This window comes from Oratosquilla oratoria, chromosome 21, assembly GCF_046742065.1.
Source record: "Oratosquilla oratoria isolate Oo_2021 chromosome 21, ASM4674206v1, whole genome shotgun sequence".
In the NCBI taxonomy this organism is placed as follows: Eukaryota; Metazoa; Arthropoda; class Malacostraca; order Stomatopoda; family Squillidae; genus Oratosquilla; species Oratosquilla oratoria.
This window is the reverse complement of record NC_134797.1, coordinates 48,847,000-48,870,086: the sequence shown is the minus strand read 5'-3', so window position 1 is coordinate 48,870,086 and position 23,087 is coordinate 48,847,000. Positions and strand designations below refer to the sequence as shown.

Here is a 23,087-nt window from a genome sequence, read left to right as displayed (position 1 = left end):
TAGAATTACTGTTCCATTAGAAATCATAAAAAAATCTATCACAACTGTGATTGTACCAAGAGGACAGATATTAGCCAGTATTACTCCTGTTCTCTTGGTACAATCACAGTTGTGATAGATTTTTTTTATGATTTCTAATGGAACAGTAATTCTATTCCTTATTTCTCAAAAAAAAAATCTTGGATATTAATTGTTGGGACTTGGTGTTTTTGTTTTATTTATGGAAACTATTATAGGAAATGCGAGAGAACGTCACTTAGAAAGCCACTGTATAAGTGACATCCAGCAAAGCTTCAGACACATGTTCTTGCACTACTATCCTTCTAGAATATTACAACATAACTATTTCAAGCTGCAACAAAAGGAAAAATGTAATATAATATTTCTAGACTTTGAAAAAGCTTTTGATATTGTTCCATATAAGAGATTGCTAACTAAACTTGCCTTGCATGGAATAAGAGGTAATCTGCTAAACTGGATTAGAAACTAGTCCTGCAATCATAAACAACAAGCTGTTCTGTATGGTTAAACCTCTATCTGGAAAGATGATATAGATGGAGTTCCTCAGTGTTCCGTTCCAGTGTCACCACTGTTCATAGTATACATCAATGACACTGACTGTGGACTTAAATCTACTGTTTCCAAATTAGCTGATGATACTAAGCTGCGCAAAATAGCAAAGGGTTATTTGAATCAACTGGACATTCAAGAAAACTGAGATAAACAAGGGCAATGGTCTCAAATGTGGCTAATAAGATTCAATCCAAGTAAGTGAAAAATTAACCATACAAGTAAAAATAATGTTAAGTTTGACTACATGTTATCTGTAAAAAGCTTTAGTATGTAAGTATTTTACTTCTGCCTAAGAATAAGCAAATAGGATACTGGAATAGACAGCACATTCTTTTGAATTTAAAAGTCATTATCATCAATCACTCATATAGATCACTGGTCCACCTACACTTGGAATGTGCTGTTTCTATATGGTCCTACAAAATTCATAACAAATATAGGAACTACATTACACAAAAACCGAAACATTTGAACCTATTAAAAAAAAAAAAAAAACTAAGGGGGGGGGTGTCTTAAAATATACCTTTGATTTTAAAAAAGAATTGATAGCACCTAAATACCTATACCACACAAAATTCTCTTCCACAACTACCAGACACCAGCTTTCAGAAATATATCCATAATCATATCATTCACTGCACCATCAACAAACTGAAAGACAACACATTGCTGCATGCCAGACCCTCTGATAACCATCCCTCTAAATCCTCTCTCCCCTGAAAGGACAGAATCCACCTGGCCAGACTGCAAGGTGGCCACCATCCAGCACATCTAAGCTACCAGAAGAGGCTGGATGACAGTATTGTAGATAACTGCCAAGGATACAACACCTCACCCCACACTATACAACACATTATGGAAGACTGCATTGTATACAATCACACATGCCAACAACATAATATACACTCTATAAGGAATTTGTGGGAAAACCTCTTTTCAACCATGGTGTTCCTCAGTTAGATGGGACTCCTTAGCCAGACACTCTAGGGAATGACAACAACAATTTGGTAGCTGTGAGCCTTTTCTCTTTAGGGGACCACACAGTAACACTTGATTTTCTGAAATGTCTCAATTACCTTCTGCATGCTCCCACGGTTTCTAAAGTGTCACATTTTTAAACCAATTCTTTACTTGAATCTTCTTTCCACTAATTCTTCACACATGTTCATCCACACCTGAGTTGTAGAGGTTTAAAAAGACTTCCTATTTCCTCTCACTTTCATGAATATTCCAGTCTGGTTTAATAAATGAACAATCTGTTTTCCCAAAATTCTACCTGTTTTGTGTGTGTGATCCATTGCCCGGGTCTTATTTTCGTCTGTCATTTCAAATTCAAGCATTACATAATCACTTTTCCCTTTAGGGTATTAATACTCCAATAAGTCAATAATATTGGGTTCTTTGGTAAATAGCAAGTTCAATTTTGCTGGAAAGTCTTTTCTTAATACACATATTTTAGTCATTGGATGATTGTGTTATACAGAGCAATCTGTAACTAAATATTGCCTCATAAAGTTTCATTACCATATGCTTCCCATGACTCCCAATTCACCTCCTTACAATTAAAGTTTCCCACGAGGATTATATTATCACTTTGTACAATCATCTTCCTTAGGAAGAGATGTCTGACAACATTTCCTGATATTTAGTTTTATTTCAAGTCCTTGTCTTGTGTAGATGGGGGGCTTGGGTAAGCTCCCAAAATGCTTGGTCTTTTATCTAGCATTTTGTATCTAATTTTCAATTTTACCGCCCCTTATCTTTCCCCAAAAATCACATTATCCACTGCTATGTAATTTCTACAACCATCATCACTTCATCTTCCAATACATCTTTTCTGTCACAACTCCAGACTGTGTATCCACTATTTCCTAGTTGTAAAAAATTTTTGGTAGCTTGGTCTCTGTTAAACACAAAATATCAAATTTATTTGCCATCACTTAATCAATTATTTCAAATCTGGACAATGATATGCCACCTACATTAACATGTACCACTTTTTGCTTCCTTAGACTGTCTCCTGTGCTGTATTGCTCTTCTCTTTTTAGCGATACCATATCAACATATTCAAAATTCAAAATCTCTAGATAAACACTTGTTTCTCCTATTCCATTCTTTTCTCATTCCTATGTTTGGATTCATTTACATGTTCCCTTGTTATCTATTTTTCTTCCTCAGTAGCATCTCTCCCGATCCAGGTCTACATTTGTCTTTGTCTGCTAACTTTCATAACCTGGTTACCTTATTTGCCATGGCTTGTTATTTAATCAAACTGTGATGTGAATGTGGTGCAGATAGGGGTGCGCAGTTGGCAACCCCGGCACGGGGTCAAAAAGGTCACGGTGTAGGAAGTAGTGCCGAGGGCTCACGACGGGGTACGCGTAGTGTGTGTGCGTAGAACGAGGGGAAGCAAGTGGAACTTTACTAGGATTAGGTTTATTATAGGTAGTGGTTTTACGTAAGGTTATAAGTGCATCGGGGGATTAAAAAGTGAAGCATATCCGACCACAACAACGAGAATCCACAGAAATCAGGTAAGTGATCGAAAAGACGTACAGGCTATCTAGGTGCTAAAGATGGCCGAGGCAACGAGCACAAAGAAGCCATTCAAGATGAACAATATCACCTTAAGGCCATTTGGCGGTAATGGAAATTTCGCCGGGTGGCTCAAAAAGGCGGAATTGGTGGCAAAATTTACCAGAGTCAAGGACGTCGCGAGCTATATTGCCCTTAACCTGGAGGGCAACGCATTGGCCATCTATCTAGAAATGACGACTAGTGATCAAGCAGATGCGAGTAGATGAAAGAAACGATTGGGAGACGCTTTCGACGAGAGTCCGTTCGAATAATTTAATCGGCTGCAAAGAATGCGCTGGGCTGGCGAACAGGTCGATGTTTTTGCCAACGAAATAAGGATGTTAGCTGGATTTTCGACATTCAAAGGCAAAGGCTTGGATCAACTCGTTAGAATGGTGCTTGTGAACGGCTTTCCAGGTCGCGTATTTGCTGGACTACAGGAAGTTAATAATACTGTGTCGGCGAGTATGAACGAGTTGATAGTCCGTGCTAGGCTTTTCACGAAGACAAAGAAGGATGGGCCTTTAGCCGCTATGGCAACAGAGAGGCCACAAGGCCTGGGGTCGAGATACCAGCCCGATGACTCACGGAAGAGGGGAGAGCTGGTGGCGGACTGAGGCCCTCCACCGGACGATGGAAAAGGGAAAACGGGGGAGTCCTGGGGTGACCACATCTGATGGAGGGGGCCACCTAGGATCCGTTGTTATGTGTGTCGACTCGGTCACTTCGCGAGGAATTGTAGAGAGGATCCCATATGTTACGAATACAATGAGCTAGGACATATTGCTCGACACTGCGAGCAGGGAAACGGACGAGGGCCGGCTGCTGCGCAAGCACCCGCCAAGGAAATGTAAGGACACTATCCAACCGTATCCCTATTGTAGATGTCTGGCTGAGACGAAGAAGCGCAAGAGCACTAATAGATTCCGGCTGTTCAACCACGATTGTGACGGCCGACTTGATTAAAGAATTCAGACAGGGAGACATGGCCCTGATGACAGTCGATGGGGACAAAGTGCAAAGGTAACCAGGAAATTGAAATGAGGGTGGAGGGCATTCCGATACGATTAAAAAAAAGTGCTTGTCATTAGAACGGCCATAGAGGGAATTGACGTGGTGCTGGGAATGGATACAATTGCTCAGCCGGACAAATGAGGATTGGAGCGATACGCGACTTGAGTACGGAAGGGAGAAGGACCCGCCTGATGCCGGAAATGGACGAAGGAATAACGATGAGGGCCATGGAGGGCAGTGTCGCCGCGAAGCTCGACTTTGACGAGAAGGTGGCGCCTTGCACGACTGAGGACAAATACTTCCGGGTGAAATTTGATGGTCAGAAGTAGGAGGTAAAGTGGTACCTGAAAAAGGCTCACCTCTGTTGAAGAACAAAGTCGACTGCTACAAATAGACTCTCGGAGAGGGTGTGAGGGACGACTTTGATATCGAAGTAGAACGGTGGATTGAAGAGGGAGGTTTGAGTCCCTGGGAGGAGCCGGTGGAGGATGGAATCTTGCCCCTGATGGCAGTAGTGCAACCAACCAAGAACAAAGCGCAACCGGTGTTGGATTTCCGAGAACTGAACCAGTTCGTGAGGTGTCATACTGACGATGATTTTGTAGACGTATGTAACGAGACCCTACGCAAATGGTGCCAAATGAGGGGGGCGTCCACGATTGTAGACATGTGGGCGGATTACCTACAAATTCACGTGGCGAAGAAGCTATGGAAATACCAACTAATAAAATATAGAGGTAAAACATATTGCTTGAACAGATTTGGGTTTGGGCTGTGCTCAGCCCCGTAGATAATGACGAAGATCCCAAAGGCAGTACTGGAGGAGACTGAAATGATGAAGAAGGGCACGAACTTATACTTCGATGACATACTGGTGGATGGTACTGTTGTACCGGCGTCGGACGTAGTGGAACACTTAGCTCAATTTGGATTGGTCTCGAAGGAGCTGTAACTGATGGAAGAAGGAACGGTGTTAGGGCTACGACTCGAGAGAGACGGGACCAGAAACCTACTATTCAGGAGAGGCAATGAGATCCCAAACATAATGGACGAGATGAGTAGACGAGGGCTTTTCTCCCTGTGTGGTAAATTGGTTGGTCACTGCCCAATCGCCGGTTGGCTCCGTATAGCGTGCAGTTATATTAAGAGGCGGTCAGGGTCGAAAGATTGGGGAGAGAAGGTTGATGAGGGCACGCTCACGATGATACGTGACGTCGTACAACGGATGAGACACGATGATCCAGTGAGAGGACAGTGGAATGCACCACAACAGGGCATAGGTGTAGTATGGTGCGATGCTAGCAGCATAGCAACCGGCGTCATCTTGGAGATAGGAGGTATGGTAGTCAAAGATGGAGTGTGGTAGCAAAAAAAAAAAAAAAAAAAAAAAGAATGACTACCATCACATTAACGTATCGGAATTCGATGCGGTTATAAAAGGAGTCAATTTGGAGCTGGAATGGGGGCTACGTGAGATCAAAATCAGGACTGACGAAGCCACAGTAGCGGGGGTGGATGAACTTAGTGCTGACGGCTGAGAAGAAAATACGCACGAAAATGGCAGGAGAGGTCATTATGAAGCGGCGGCTTGGTATCCTGAGGGAGTTAATAGACGAGTTAAGCGTAAAGATGAGCGTGACACAGGTGCCGTCGGGAACGAACAAAGCGGATACGCTAAACAGAGTGAAGAAAAGATGGCTGAAAGTGACGGGAGGACGAGAAGGTTGAAGTGTGCGCTGCAGGGTCCCTATGCACGAAAGAGTTGCATGGAACTCATCACCTAGGTGTTGATAGGACATTGTTCTTAGCAAGGAAAGCTGACCCGAATATACGAGGGAAGAAGTCGGGCGGGCAGTGAGAGTGTGTCCGATGTAAGTCAATAGATTCCACCCCTAGACCGCACGTGGCGGGGGAACTCAGCGTATAAGAAAACTAGAGGAGGCTGGCGGTTGATGTAACCCACTATCGGCGGGGCATGTACTTATCGATGGTTAATTGTGGCCCAGGACGCTTCGCCGTCTGGCGGGAGCTGAAGACAGAAACGGCAGAGGAAATTGCATAGGTGATGAATAAGATATTCCTGGAACGGGGTCCAGTGAATGAAGTCCTGAAGGATAATAGCATCGCGTTTCGGTCGGGGGCGCTGAATGAAATGCTGGACAAGTGGAGCACGAAACTTTTCTTTCGGGCTGCTTACCGGCCGAGCGGAAATGTAGAACAACACCATCGCACTATTAAGTCCATTGCCTAGAGGGAGCTAATACCACTATATTTTGTTCTTTTTCAGCTGTTCCATGATTCCTCATCATGATTTGATAACCATTCTTTTTGTGCCTCCATCATTTATCTACTCACCTATTTATTTATTTATTCATTTATCATTTATCATTATCATTTGACTTACCCCTGGCATCATTTTCTTTCATGTTTTTTCTGAGAGTAATTTATATATCTTTTCAACTAACTGTTTTCCCTTCTTTGGTGCTATTTTTCTGATTTTCAATATTAAATGTGTGTGCATGTTTGTGGGTGATGTATGTTGTTCAGTGAGAGGCATGGTTCAACATGGCATTCGTGGTTATCACTAGTGAGGAGAGTGACTATGACTGGCCATTGCTCTAGTCACCTAGTTTATGCACATATGTCCTAAAGTGTGTTTCTGTGAGGATGTGTGAATCAGATGTTCATTCTTAAAAGTGGTAAAAGGATGCACAACTGTCATGATATGGATAGTAGAAGGAACATGTAGATCCTAGATCTTTCAAAGATCTAGGGAAAATAAATTATATAATCAACAGAAAACAAAGGGGTCCCAGGTTGCTTAGAGGAAGTGCTCTCTCTTTAGGTGTGAGTGATGAATTCAAATCCACATGGTGAACACAAAAGTGGTTGCTGTTGGTATGGTTAGGTTTCATTCTTATACTATATATGCTTGCATCCTATCAAACATGATGGCTTATGCAGAGAACACACATAAACAAACACACGAGTTTAAAACTGGACTGGACGTGGAGAGATACGAAAACGGGTCACAATGAGCATAGCTCCTGTCCCGTAAAATACAACTAGATAAATACAACTAAGTAAATACACACATACATACAAGAAAAAAAGGAAAAAACTTGGGAATGTTGATAAAAGACAATTGTCACCTGACAGACATATCAGCAGGATTGTGGGAGACCTATGGACTACTGCAGAAGATCAAAGTGGCATTCCATTATATGGATGAAGAGATGATGAACAAATTCATGGAAACCCTGATATGTCCAAGACAGGAATATATGTCAATAATATGGTTCCTACACAGAGCAAAGGATATCAGAAGACTAAGAGAATAGAAAGGGCAGCAACCAAACTGGTCCCCAGCCTGGCAAATAGGTCATATGAGGAAAGACTAAAATTACTGGCTCTACCAACTTTGAAAGATCAAAGAGAAAAAGGTGACATAATTACAGTGTTCAGGTCACCAATGGGGATAGATTGCATTGATAGAAGAGATCTCCAGATGAAAGCTGGGAGGGATTTAAGAGGTCATGGAAATAAATTAAGAAAGACAATACATAGAAAGGATGTGAAGAAATACAGTTTCCATATAGATGTACTGTATATGTGGAATAGTTTAGAAGGTGATATAGCCCAAACTCAAACTGTACATGAGTTCAAATCTATATGTGATAATTCAAAATCAAAGATATAGATTAAGTTGGAACCGTACATGAATCTGAGGCTAGGTATGTTAGAAAACTAGAGAATAGGAGACAGGACCCAATGAGCATTGCTCCTTTCCTGTATACTATACTAATATTAGGTAAATACAATTAAGTAAACACACACACACGCACACACACGAACAAAGATTGGAGAAATTACATCTATCAACACTGGAACAGAGAAGAGAAAGAGGTAATTTGTTGACCATTTACAGAATTATGAAAGGGATGGAAATTCTCGATAGAGACAACTTATAAAAATGGGACAGAAGAGAAACAAGAGGACACAAAAAAAAGCTAAAGAAGGACAGTTACAGAAGAGACCTGAGAAAGAATAGGTTCCCACATAGAGTGACTGATGTCTGGAACAAACTAAACGGAGGAACTGGATGCGGAGAGATACGAAAATGGGTCACTATGAGCATAGCTCTTGTCCCGTAAAATACAACTACGTAAATACAAATAGGTAAATACAAAGCCAGTCCTACTATACACCATAATGATGAAGAAAATAGCCTGGTAGGAATCACAGTAAGAGGATAAGTATCACTCGGTATAGAATGGATGAAGAGAGTTACAGAAGGTATGAAGTAGAAGAGAGGCTGGAACATGTGAGGTCAACTGAAATTTTAAAAGATGAATGGAATTGTAAAGAAATTACACGGAGAAGATGTTTTGTACAAAGGGAATGGGCGAGTCAGGTATGAGTGGGGAAAAAGGAACAGGAATAGGTGAGTGGTGGGCGAGTGTAAAAGAACATATGGAGGGGAAAGGAATGAGCACAGAAGAAGTAAAGGTACTGCTACAGGCAAAAAAATTTGGTGAAGGGGTGGAGTGACAGAGAGAAGCTAGAGCTACAGGAAAGGGAATAGATGATGAGGGATATGAGTGTGTTTTGAGAGAAATGCTGAGAAATGAGGCATAAATAATACTCTACTCAGCATTATAAATGTCCAGTCTGCAATATTTTGCAACCTATTTGATATCCTAGATAACTAAAACATCCCTTTTCTCTCTTTTTTTTTTTTTTTTTTGGGGGGGGGGGATACTTCTGGCTGTTGGGATTGGCAACCCTCATAAACAGGATAATTTTTCCATAACTGAAGCACATACATGCAAACATATGTGCACACACACACACACATTAATTTACAAACACACAAACAGATTAAGGTAGAACTGTACATGAATTTTAGGAAAGGTATGATAAAAAAGAATAGAGAAAAGGAGTTAGGACCTAATGAGCTTTGCTCCTTTCCTGTTTGCTACAATTAGGTAAATACATACATGCACATACACACATATATCTGGACAATATAAATTGGAACAAAGGAAGTAAAGAAAGTGGGATCTGAAAAAGACCTGGGAGTAATTATCTCAAATGACAAGTCCCCTGATAAACAGATAAACAAAATTGTCAAAGAATTTTACAGCTTGCTAAGATCAATAAAGGTGGCTTCTACCTATTTAGAAGAAGAAATGGTTTAAAAAATACTAGTCACACTAATAAGGCCTAGACTGGAGTATGCTACTACACTATGGTCACCCAGTACCAAAAACAATATAAAGAAAATTGAACAAATCCAGAGAGCAGTCACTAAAATGGCACCAACACTTTCAAACCTGTCATATGAGGAGAGACTGGCTAAATCAAAATTACCAAATTTGGAACAAAGAAGAGAAAGAGGCAACCTGCTGACCATTTACAGAATCATGAAAGACAGAAATTCTTGATAGAGAGGACTTATTAAATTGGGATAAGAGAAGTACAAGGGGACATGATAAGAAACTCAAAAAGGATAGTTATAGAAGAGACCTGAAAAAAAACAGTTTTTCACACAGAGTGGTGGATATCTGGAACAAACTGGATAAAACAATAGTGTGTGCAAAAACTATACATGAATTTAAGAGCAAACTAGACACTGCGAGATACAAAGACGGGACACCACGAGCATAGCTCCCCTTCCCATAAGATACAACTAGGTAAATACAAACACACATACACATAAAACAAGCATTGCTCCTTTCCTGTATACTACAATTAGGTAAATACACATACACAAATACACACACATCGTCGGATTGACGGCAAAAATTGGAACTCCGAAAAAAAAAACCACTCAACTTTCGTGGATTTCAGCGATGAGGGAGTACTTGTGTTGTATGAGTAGGGAAGGGGAAAGCTCGTGGTGTAGTGGTCAGTTAAAAAAATAAGGCGAAGGGGAGGTATTATTGAAGAAAATGGAAGGAAATGAGGGAGCGGATGAACATGCCTCAAATGCCAGAAGGAGTGTAAACAACAAACGATGTGCAGACAACACAGCTGATGTCGAACATGTAAGGGAATTAAAAGTAGTAATATAGATAAGAGCAGCTCAATGGAAAATGGAGATAATTACTTCTATGGATTTAATGAGGGAGGAGATGACATCCTTCCCCGATTAGCAAGTCTAGAGAAAAAACTAACAAAAATGAACAAATCATGGGGGGTTAGGTTTAGCCAACTTGCAACAATTACACAAAGAGTTGATAAATTGGAAGAACTAAAGAAGGAGAATCAAAACCTAACTAAAGAAGTAGAATTAAAAAGACAGTTAAAAGAAGTAAAGGATGAGAATGAGGAATTAAAGAGGAATAATAAAGAAAATAAAGTGTCCATAGCAAAAGAGGTACAGTAAGTGGTTGAAAAAAAGTCAAGGAGGATAATGAAATTGAATCAAGAGATATAATGAAACAACAGATGAAGAAACACACCAAGGACACAGTTATTAAAGTGATGAGAGAGAGGGAGAATATAGTAAGAGACTTAGCAGATAAAAAGAAATGTATAATTATATTAAGAATGGAAGAGAAGCCTAATCCAAATAGGACTACAGGAGTAAGGGATGAGAAAGAAAAATTAAACAAGATATTAAAAATATTTCAAGGTGAACAAGAAATAGAGAAAGGAATTAAAGAAATTATAGGATAGGGAAATACAGTATAGACAAGACCAGATCAATTAAGGTTAAATTCAGGTCACAAATGACAGCAGAGAATGTCTTACCAAAAACAGGGAAACTAGCAAAAAGTGATCAGTATAAACAGGTATGGATAAAAAGAGAGATTAATAAAGAGAAAAGATAGGATGAAAAAAAGTAACAAGGAAAGAAATAATGAATCACTTGAGTAATCTCGATATTAGAAAATCACATGGTCCAGATGAAATGGAAAACTGGATTTTGAAAGAATGCAGGAACGAACTAACAGACAAAATACATAGTCTAATAAACAGTTCATTGAAAGAAGGAAAAGTTCCAGAAAATTGGAAAAGAGCAAATATAGTGCCAATACAATAGGTGCCAATAGGGGGAACAAAGAAGACCCTACTAATTATAGACTGATCTCTCTTACAAGTATGGTAGCTAAAATTTGTGAAAAAATGATCAAAAGTAGATGGGTAAAGCATTTGGAAAAAGCAACGTACTAAATCCAAGGCAATTTGGGTTTAGACAAGGAAGATCATGTATCATAAACTTGATGTATTTCTATTCAAGACTAATAGATATAATACAAGAATGATATAGATGGGTTGATTGTGCATTTCTAGACCTGAAAAAACTTTTGATAAGGTGCCACATAAGAAGTTGCTAAAGAAATTAGAAACTACATGAGGAATACAGGACAAAAGTCCTGATGTGGATGGAAGACTTCTTGCATGAAAGAAAAATGAGAGTGGTGATAAGAGACAAACATTCTAATTGGGATGAAGTGATTTGTGGAGTTCCACAAGGAACAGTTTTGGCCCCAATAATGTTTGCTATATATATATCAATTGTATAGATAAAGGAATTGAAAATTATATGTGCTTTTTTGCGGACAATGCAAAACTGATGAAAAAAGTGAACACTGAAGAAGATTGGGTCACTGCAGAGTGAATCTCAATAAAGTATGGGAATGGAGTAGGAAGTGGGAGATGGAGTTCAATATTAAGAAGTGTAGTATAATGAAATTTGGAAAAAGCAATAAAGGAATAGTGGGATCATATAAACTGGGAGAGGAAGAAATTAAAAAGTGGAAAATGAGAAGGACCTGGGAGTCATTATTATGAATAATATGTCCCCTGAGAAACATATATACAAATTTTTTTGAGAAACTTATAATTTAATAAGAACAATCAAAGTGGCATTTACATACCTGGACAAAGAAATGGTGAAGAAAATACTAGTCACTTTCATAAGACCAAAATTGGAGTATGCAGCGACGACGTGGTCACCAAGTACAAAAAAATGTATAACAAAACTTGAAAGAATACAAAGAGTAATTACGAAATTGGCACCAACACTCTCAGAACTATCATATGAGGAGAGGCTGGCAAAACTTGAGCTACAGACATTGGAGCAAAGAAGAGAGAGAGGAGACTTGATACCTCTTTATAGAATCATGAAAGGCATGGAAACTATCGATAGAGAGGATCTAATAAAATGGGATGGTAGAGATACAAGAGGACATGGAAAGAAAATAAAAAATGACAATTATAGAAGAGACCTGAAAAAGAACAGCTTTCCCCACAGGATAATAGATGTTTGGAACAAGTTAGATGAGAATGTGGTGTGTGCAAAAACAATACACGAATTTAAAAATAGTCTAGATAAAATGAAATATGGAGATAGGACACCACGAGCATAGCTCCCCTTCCCGTAAAATACAACTAGGTAAATACACACACACACACAAACACACAAATGTAGCCACATATAACCAATAAATATAATAGACATATTAATAAGAATATATACAAATGCAGGTATAAATATGAATATGATTATAGAATGATAAAGACATATTCATAATTGCAGATATATATATATATAAAGATATAAATGTATAAATATGTATATATAGATATAAATACAAATATTTAAATAGAACTATAATCATATATATATATAAATATGAATATAAATATAGATATATGAATATAAAGGTAAATCTAGTTGCATATACCTTTATATGAATAAAAATACAAACAAAACAATCTACATTTGGATATGTATAAACATGTATGTATATATTCTATATGAAACACAACTGTATATATATATGAGGAAGGTGGAAAAAGAAACACAACTGTGTGTGTGTGTATATATATATATATATATATATATATATATATATATATATATATATATATATATATATATATAAATATATATATATATATATATATATATATATATATATATATATATATATAATATATATATATATATATATATATATATATATGAAGGTGGAAAACAAAAGTCATGGGACTAGTTTTGTGTTGGAAATTTATTCCTGACTGGTTTTGCTCTACACTTTTTCAGAGGAATGTGACTCTGGGATGAAGTCACAATCCTTTGGGAGTTGCATTCCTCTGAAGAAGCATTGAGCAAAACCAGTCAGTAATAAATTCACAACTCAGAACTAAACCCATGCCTTCTTCTTCCACCTTTCTCAACTTGTCACAATGACTCAGCATATACATACATACATATATACATACATACATATATATATATATATATATATATATATATATATATATATATATATATATATATATATATATATGTATATATATATATATGAGTGGAAAGGTGGTGAGGTAAACTAAACACAGAGAACAGTTAGGTTTCTTATTCACTCATATTTTGTCCTTACCAGGATATTCTCAAAGTACATAGAATTTCAGAAAATACACACCTTATACTTCATCCTTGCCATATCGCCCTCCATCCGCCTCCATGCCCTTATCTATCTTCTATACTTCTCTGCTAACTCTGATCATGTTGTGTCCCCCTCTGTCTACCTTTCTGTTTTTATCCATCCTCTTGTCCTCCTTAATGATCAATCTGCTTGCTGCTTCTATTAAATTTATGGACCCATCCCTATGATTGATGCATGGGTGCAAAGCAATGTAGGCTGCCTCCAATATTTTCTTTTCTTTTTTTGTTCGTCCTTTATGGAGTACCTTTACCCTGTTCCAGTCTGGAAGATGACCACATTGGTCCGAATGAACCACTAGTGAGTTGGAGATTCAGTGAGCGATGGCATCATTTCTGTGTTCACATGTCCAAACCTCAAACTTGCTAGTGGTTCATTTGCACCAATGTAGTCATCTTCTAGACTGGAGCAGTGTAGAGGTGCTCCATAAAAGACTTGCCAAAAATAAAAAGAAAACAGTGGAGGCAGCCTACATTGCTTCCCACCTCTGCATCAACCATAGTGATGGGTTCATAATGTTAGCAGGAGCAGCAAGCAGCTTGACCATCAAGGAGGTCAAGAGGATGGATAAGGACAGAAAGGTAGACTGAGGGGGGACATGACATGACTGGAGTCACCAAAGAAGTATAGAGGACAGATGAGGGTATTGAGGTGGATGGAGGAGAGCATGACAAGAATAAAGTATAAGTTGTGGATTTTCTGAAATTGTATGTACTTTGAGAATGTCTTGGTAAGGATGAAATGTCAGTGAATAGAAACTCCAAACTGTACTCTGTGTTTATCTCATCACTTTTCCTCTTATTTGTCTTCCATACTTCAATATATATATATATATATATATATATATATATATATATATATATATATATATATATATATATATATATATATATATATATATATATATATATAAGAATATTTTGGTGTATAAGACGACACTTGAACCATCCACAGACATTTCAATAAGAGGATTGTCCTATAAACTGGATATAAAAACGATGATCTTGAAATTAGGCTCAAAATATGGCACACATAGCACATAAACAATCTGCCAACAAAATCTGTTGAACTACCACTGAATATGGTAATTTATATAAGATATTCACCTTATTCTATGTCTCACTGGTATCACACAAAAGGTTTACAGGTGATACCTTAAAGGTCAGAGTGCAATAAATGAAGTAATTTTTCTAAACCACCAACTCTGTTTTTCAAATGGTTTTGTATAGTATCCTAATAGTCATAGTATCATAGTATCATAATAGTCATATTTTGATTGATATATATTTTTATGAAAGCAGATTTCTGAAGATTTCTAAAGATCCATTCATCATACACTGGTGGAACGTCATAGTAGTCAAATATTGTATCTAGAATTGATTGTTGAGTATATACTTGCAGTTCCTATTGAAAAATGTTGCACAATTTAATTGAATTTCAAGAAGAGGATTTCATTCTTTACCCATCCAGCCATATATAATGTTTGAGCCCATATTACAACATCAAATATCAAAAGATGATCAGGAAATGACTGGACATGCTGATAATGATGCAAATGGGAAGTCTGATCATAGTAGTGAAGAAAGTGGGGAGGAACAGGATCAGGAAGAGGAAAACTAGGGACGCAGGGCAGAAAGAATAGGAAATATTGACTGGTATGTTTAGGGATAGGCTAGGTCTATGGCAAAACTAGATTATCATCTTATTCTTAGTGTTAACCTAATCATTGGGTTGGTGCTGTGGCCACAGTCATGACAGTCATACTCTCATGTCATGTAGGCAGAGGCCAACAACACAGGGCAAAACTTGGAAGTGTTAGGACAGTCATATTTAGCTCCATGGTCTATCATAGGGCCTAGGCCTAGGCATGCCATTTGAGTAAGCTATCATACACATTTTGTGAATCTGCAAGGAATTTGAATAAGAAAAAGGTATAGAAACCACTCCTACCCATTCCATCCCCCTACACATTCTACTCCCCTCCACACTCCTCCCTCCCTCTCATCTTGGCACCTCCTGGATGACGGGTCATCCCTGCATCCTGTCCACTGTCCTGGGTCACAAGACACAGCACATCCACAGCAAGGCCTCTTCATAAATTCGGTGATGCCCCCCCCCCCTCCATCCCCTCAGGCAGAAAAGGAGAAAACGGGGAGAAATCCCCTCGGGCTGCGTCAAATTATTTCTCATACATACTTCCTCACCCCCCATCCCCCACCCACTCCCCCTCATGCATCACAGCATCATCCATACACAACCCTTCTCCATTCACCCCTATCTTCTGTCCTCTCCCATCCTTCTTCAACAGACATTCCTCTCTTTTGTAATGCCCTTTTTACCCCATCCATCCATCTCATCCAATGGCACCCCCTCATATTCACTCCTTCCACCTCTGCCTTCCACACCTCTTTTACTAATCTCTCTTCACTCATTCTCATGTGTCCAAACCATCCTAATACTCTTTCATCAACCCTATCTCCCAACTCCCTTTCCACCCCTGTTCTCCTCCTCACCTCCTCATTTCTCACTCTATCTAGCTTAGTAACCCCTATCATACTTCTCAGACATTTCATCTCAAATACATTCAAACTCCTTCTCTCTTCCTCTCTTATGTTCCATGTTTCTGCCCCATACAGTGCTGTTGGCACAATCACTCCTTCATATAACCTCCTCTTAGCATCCATTCCCAGATATATATTTCTCAATACACTTTTTAATCCACCAAGGCATTTACTCGCTTCTCTCAATCTACATTCTACCTCCACCCCTACTCCTCCCTTTCCTGCCACATTTGCACCCAAGTATCTAAAACTATCCACTTCCTCCAGTCTCTCTCCCTTAACCCCTTCACTCCGGGCTAAAATCTCGCAGGCAGCATCAGCTGCCAGACGTGCGATGTTGCGTTATAATACTCGCATTATAAACAATAAAGTTACCACTGTATTGCTCGTTCTTTTTCACCCGTGAATTTTGATAACCATAGAAAATGTGATGAAGCCAGTTTACAGAGTATGGGAGTCACGCAGGTACAACTACAATATAATCAAGATGCCGACATCGGCATCCTCGCGTACCCACTTGCTCCTCATGATGCCTACGTAGCCGTCATCGTATCGAAGGGGTTAATGCTCACTTCCAGCCTGCTGTCACTCTCTCCCCTTGTACAAGTACATCTCATCACCTTACTTTTGCCCACATTAATCTTCAGCTTCCTTCTTTCACACACCTCAAACTCTGTATCTAACTTCCTCAATCCCTCCTTTGATCCTGCCACAAGCACAGTGTCATCAGCAAACAACAACTGGCTTATTTCCCACTTTCATCCATTTTCTTTAACCATCTCCAACCCCCTACCCACTACCCTTGCATTCACCTTTCGCACCACCCCATCCATGTATAGACTGAACAGCCAGGGCGACATAACACATCCCTGATGAAGTCCCACCTTTACCTCAAACCATTCACTCTCTCCATTTCTAATCCTAACACAAGCTCTACTACTCTTGTAAAAACTCTTGACTGCTCTTAACAGCTTTCCTCCTATCCCATATATCTGTAGTACCTCCCACAGTGCCTTCCTGTCTACCCTGTCATAAGCCTTTTCCAAATCCATGAAAGCCCAAAACACATCCTTACTTTTTCCTATAGCTTTCTCATATCTGTCTTACCACAAAAATCTGATCTACACAACTCCTACCTGTCCTAAAACCACACTGTTCCTCACCAATTACTCCCTCTGTTCCTCTCCTAATCCTCTCAATCAAGACCTTCCCATAAGCCTTCCCAACTACACTCAACAAGCTGATCCCTCTGAAACTACTACACTCACACTTGTCCCCCTTTCCCTTGTAAAGTGGAATGATACAGGCACTCCTCCAGTCCTCCAGCACTCTACCCTCTCTTAAACAAACATTAAATAACTTTACCAGCCAGTCCACCATAAATGTACCTCCTTTCTTCAGACATTCTGCATGGCATCCATTAATAATGAATTTATAATTGGACACACAGATAAATCCATTAGACATGCACATATTATGAATCTAACATAACCTTTTTACAAATCTTCATAATGTGTGCATGTCAAATGGACTTGTCATCTGTGCACCCAATTGTGAATTCATTATTGTTGCTGCACATTATATGGATATTTATAATCTGTGTAGATTTATAAAATGTGCATTACATAGACTACATAGGCCTATAGTTTACTGATGGGGGGGGGGGGAGTCTTCTGTAACAGGAATGTCCCCTAAGCTACTCTTCAAAAACATGAACTAGATTTATAAGGGAACCTTTTCCATGAAAATATTTTGTGTTTATGTATATTAGGATAATATATATTACAAGGGAGGATCCCAAAACATCAGGAATAGGATAAGGGCAGATCAACAGGTGTTGGATCCTTAGTCTTAAAGATGTGGAAATCCAAATTCTAGTGTTGGTTTTGTTGGTACATTCCTTAACCATTTTTACACTTAGCAGCTACACAACAGACCATAGTTTATTAAGTTTTCTCACAGCTATTCAATAGATTCAATGGTGTGGAAATAGTAATGTTTGACTATTCAAATGTCTCACTTCCAAAGATTCTCAAAACTATTTTTGAAGTGCAAACAATTTGTTCAGAGTTGAAAAATAGCATTTTTGTTGCCTAAATGAAAGTTTAATAGCATAAAATATTTTGTGGAAATAGTTGGCAATGCATTTTTATTTACTCTGGTTGGAGTTTTGTGCACTCTGACCTTTCAGGTATTACTTCATTACTGGTAATACTATGAAAGTATCTAATTCATTGTATTTGATTATCATATCTGTTGCTTAGTGCTCATCTGAAATTTGTTACAGTTTGGAAATTTGGAGAGAGGTCGTCTTATATTGCCAATATAAGTTAAAACATGAAATTTAATGTGAAATATGAGTTCCATGTTGTATGAAGGTTGTCTTATATGCTGGAATATATATATATATATATATATATATATACATATATATATATATATATATATATATATATATATATATATATATATTATATATGTGTGTGTGTGTATATTATACTTATATATTAAATATATATACATTAAATATACATATAGATATACATACATATATATAGATATACATACATACATATACATAAATATATATGCATATATATATATATATATGTGTGTGTATGTATATATATATACACACATCCATATGTGTGTGTTTGTGTGAGTGTCTACGTGTATATGTATGTTCACATGGAATGGATCATTTATGAACAGAATTACATGTAGGGTTAAGTTAAAAAGAAAAATAAACACTATGCATTACTTTGCCTCGAGCTATAGCCAATGTCCGGGGAATCACTGGAGAGCCGGGGACATTGTCCAACCATGGACGCCAATGGATTGGCTTTGTTCCATGAAGGTGCAGGCACAATCATCTTCGATATCATTTCCTCGTTGAGGGCGGACTCCATTGGAGGTGGAGGACATACTAGAGATTCTATGATCTCATCTGTAGTCTTCATAAGGGAGGCCAAGTCAGGTGGCTCTGTCCGAGAGGACCTGTGGGGAAGTAGCAGCAAGTGTGACACAGTATACCTTGTCAGAACATGAATGAAATTTAATTTGTCTATTGCCTTCCTCAGTAAATATAAACATGCATTCTTATATTAAAGGACTGATACAAGCCCACACACACACACGTGAAGGTTCATAGGTTATACACTGGTGACAATATAAATGTCTCCTGCAATTAAACAATGAGTCAAAGGTATGAAAAGATTTAATTAGGGAGCCAAAATTGTAAGGTTGGACTGCATCAGTGAGGACTGTGGGTTTCATGTATTGAGATGATGAGGATGGAATTATTTAAGCAGTCAACATAACACTTTAAAATTTTGCCATAGAGAATCACAACACCATACACAAAAATTCCTTTACCCATTCAAATTTAGATGATAGAACACCATCATTAGACAGGGAAGGACACCCATGGCAACTCTTATTCCTTGAAAACATTTACATTGCAGATTTAAAACCATCCACTAATACTCAAAGACATATAGTTCCCCACAACTCTTACTGGCTGATGCACAACTAATCAGAAACGTCACTTTCATTGGTGAATTCACATCAGTAACTAATCATATAACAGCAACTATTATAGACACACAAACACTAACCATTCAGACTGAAGATGGCCTCACACAGACCAAAATATTGCAACCTATGGACAACAACTTGGCAATTAACCAATACATCTATGTAAATTGGCCAGAAATGTAGGTGGATGATCTTGACAAAAAAATGATATAAAATAAAAGAGCCAAACACTGCTGAAAAAGTCTAATATTGTGGTAAAATTATCAGGATATTCAATACCTGCTCCATCCCTCATGCTTATCAATGACGGCCTGCAATTAGGCACTGGCAAAACATGGTTACAGGCCACCTTAGGTTTAGCACAAAATAATTCCCATTGTGTTCTCGCATGTTCTGTTACGTGTTGACCATGTTAATCCAGATGTTTTTTATGGATTTCATGCCACCTCCCAGACTGGCTTAGTCCAGCAGTTCCAGTTTGGATGTCAACAAATTACTGGTGAACAATGTAGTCAGTGTGAACCAAACATTTACTTTGGATAAATTATATCCTTCCTTCAAAGAGACATTCTTTGTTGTGTAGAGATGGAAGCAATACTTCCTCCAATATATCTATTCATTTACCAGTTGCGAACCCAGCCTCTATTTCTGTGACTTCCATGCAATGAAGCAAAGTTCAACCCCAGACACTGCATGTAACATGACTATTTCAAGCTTCCTCAGACATTTATTGATACAAGTATGAAAATGTGGCACTTTTAGTATTTAGGAAAAAAGTGACATGTGAGTACCGTAACATACTGTGTTTTCCTTAGTATCCTCTATTATTCCTACAGAACAGTGTCATCCACACGTCAAGTAGCAGCATGACAAGATCCATATTCACTCCTTCCATTACAAACTTCTAACCGTGTCGAATTCATGTGCAGGTGGTCATGAGTTTGATTACTGGGGCCTTCTGAAGGCTTGCTGTGTTGGTTCCCAACAACCTTGGCCAGGGGTGGAGGTGACCCAATGTTGGCCTATAAATCCCAGTGGCTTGCCACAACTGACAGGGGTAACCTTACCAAGGGCTTCTCACTTCCCACTACGTGAGAGTGGGATGGTAAGATGCTTTGGTTCTCTCTTACAGGAATGATTATAGAGGGGCAGTACATTTGTGGATAGACTTGAATCTTTTCTTTGGATGGTGGGACTACATTAGGTCCCACAATTCCACCCAGCTCATGTGTATGGCTCCCAGTAGTTGCTCAGGCACAGCAGCAGTAACACCCTAAGACTGGTGTTGCACCACTAGCTAAACTATGCACTGAATATCCAGACCAATTGTAATGCCAGGGGTCTAGATTTCATTGGTTGTGTACGTGTGTTTATAGAATTGGAAGTGCATCTGATTGGATGTGGGCCATAGGATTCATCCCCTCTGGAGCCTCCCCAAAAATGCATACATGACATTTCCTATGACTGGAACTACATTTCCACCCCTACTGCACCCTACCAGTTTAGCAAGAAAAGGTGCATGCCCCAAGCTGGGGGGCAGATAGTCCAGTTCCATGAAAATGGAACTAGTGATTGTTTATTGAAAAAATATTTCACATTTTTGAGTAATTGGCAGAAATGGGGTAGTCCCATAACATGGGGGATGGGCAAGGTTGGGAGCCCCCACTGTGACTCGATTGGAATGTCTGACGAAGTACAAGGGATTAGATAGACAAAACCAATACCACGGTCAAGGAATGGGATACCAATTGGGAAGAGAGTAGCGTCACTCCCAGGACTAGGTGTCATTCAACTTAAGATGCTCGATTCAATAGGTCAGTAACTCTTCATCTCTCTTCCTCTTCTTCCCCTATATTGAAATATTGGAATAGTGAAATAAGAGTAGCTTAAATAATTACATATGAATATAATTAGATTTATATGTATGTGTAGGAAGAATTACGCCATTCAATTTAAGAAGCTCGATTCAACAGATTGGGTTTACCGACTACATGAACAAAATTGCCAATCCAAAGCATCCAGAAATTAACTAGTTAGATTAGCACAGTCATGGCCTCTGGATGCCCACTGTTTAGCTGCAGATTAAGATACAGATGGGAAGGAGTTCCGTGTGTGTATTATTTAAAATGGTTAGGTATAGAGTTAGCACAGTTGTGGCCTCTGGATGCCGACTGTTTAGCTGTGGATTAAGATATGGAGGGGAAGGAGTTCTGTGTGTGAATCATATGTATATATACATATGTATATATGTACATATATATATACATATATATACATATATATATATGTATATATTATATACATATATACAGACGCTCCTCTACTTACGTTCATTCGTTTTTCGTTTTTTCGATTTTACGTTTGAACTGACTGTAAAAAAAATTGTAAAAAAAAAAAAAATTGAGTGATTTTTTTTAGTTTAGCGCGCTCTCCGTAGTTCAAACGATACTTGCGCATGACGTCCTTTGTTTACATTGCACAAACGACAAACTGAACATGCCTTGCCTCCTCCTCCACCATCTCAATTTATGTTGCTTGAATTTAATTTATTTGAAATTAATGTTATTATTTTACAATGTTATGTGTATAATTAATTATTTAGGGGTGTTTTATAAGATACGGTAATAGAATTTACGGATGTATAGTACAGTAACAACTTACGTTCATTTTCAACTTATGTTCGGCCGTTCGGAACGTAACTAAAACGTAAGTTGAGGAGTGTCTGTATATATATATATATATATATATATGTATATATATATATGTATATATATATGTATATATATATATATTATACAGTACATACATACATATACCAAGGCTTTTTCCCCCTTACAAGGGGGGTAGCCAAAAAGAAAAAGGCATAAAATCATTCCCACCCATTCCATCCCTGAATACACTCCACACCCCTCCACTTATCTTAGCACCTCCTGAATGACGGGTCATCCCTGCACTTTGTCCACTGCCCTGGGTCAGAAGCAGTGTCGCAAGACACAGCACATCCACAGCAAGGCCGCTTCATTAAATCGGCGACACCCCCTCTCCGTCCCCCCATTGCATAAAATGAGAGGACGGGGAGAAATCCCTTCGGGCTGTGTCAAATTTTGCTCACACATACTACCTCACCCCCCATCCACCTGCCCATTCCACCTCATGCTTTCACAACATCATCCATATACAACCATTCTCCATTCACCCCTGTCTTCTGTCCTCTCCCGTCCTTCCTCAACAGACATTCCCCTCTTCCCCAAAGCCCCCTTCACCCCATCCATCCACCTCATCCTAGGACGTCCCCTCATGTTCACTCTCTCCACATCTGCCTTCCACACCTCTTTTACTAGTCTTTCTTCACTCATTCTTTCCA

The 23,087-nt window shown here is 38.7% G+C and overlaps 1 protein-coding gene across 8 annotated transcripts in view; it reads right to left on the bottom strand.

Annotated features, from left to right (window-relative positions):
- Positions 1-23,087, bottom strand: part of sif (guanine nucleotide exchange factor still life) — a 544,491-nt gene that overhangs the window by 210,217 nt on the left and 311,187 nt on the right. For all 8 annotated transcript variants that reach the window (XM_076204845.1, XM_076204847.1, XM_076204849.1 and 5 more), the window contains one exon: positions 18,948-19,183. In XM_076204845.1, coding sequence (XP_076060960.1) covers positions 18,948-19,183 — 236 coding nt within the window. The remainder of the gene's footprint in view (positions 1-18,947; positions 19,184-23,087) is intronic.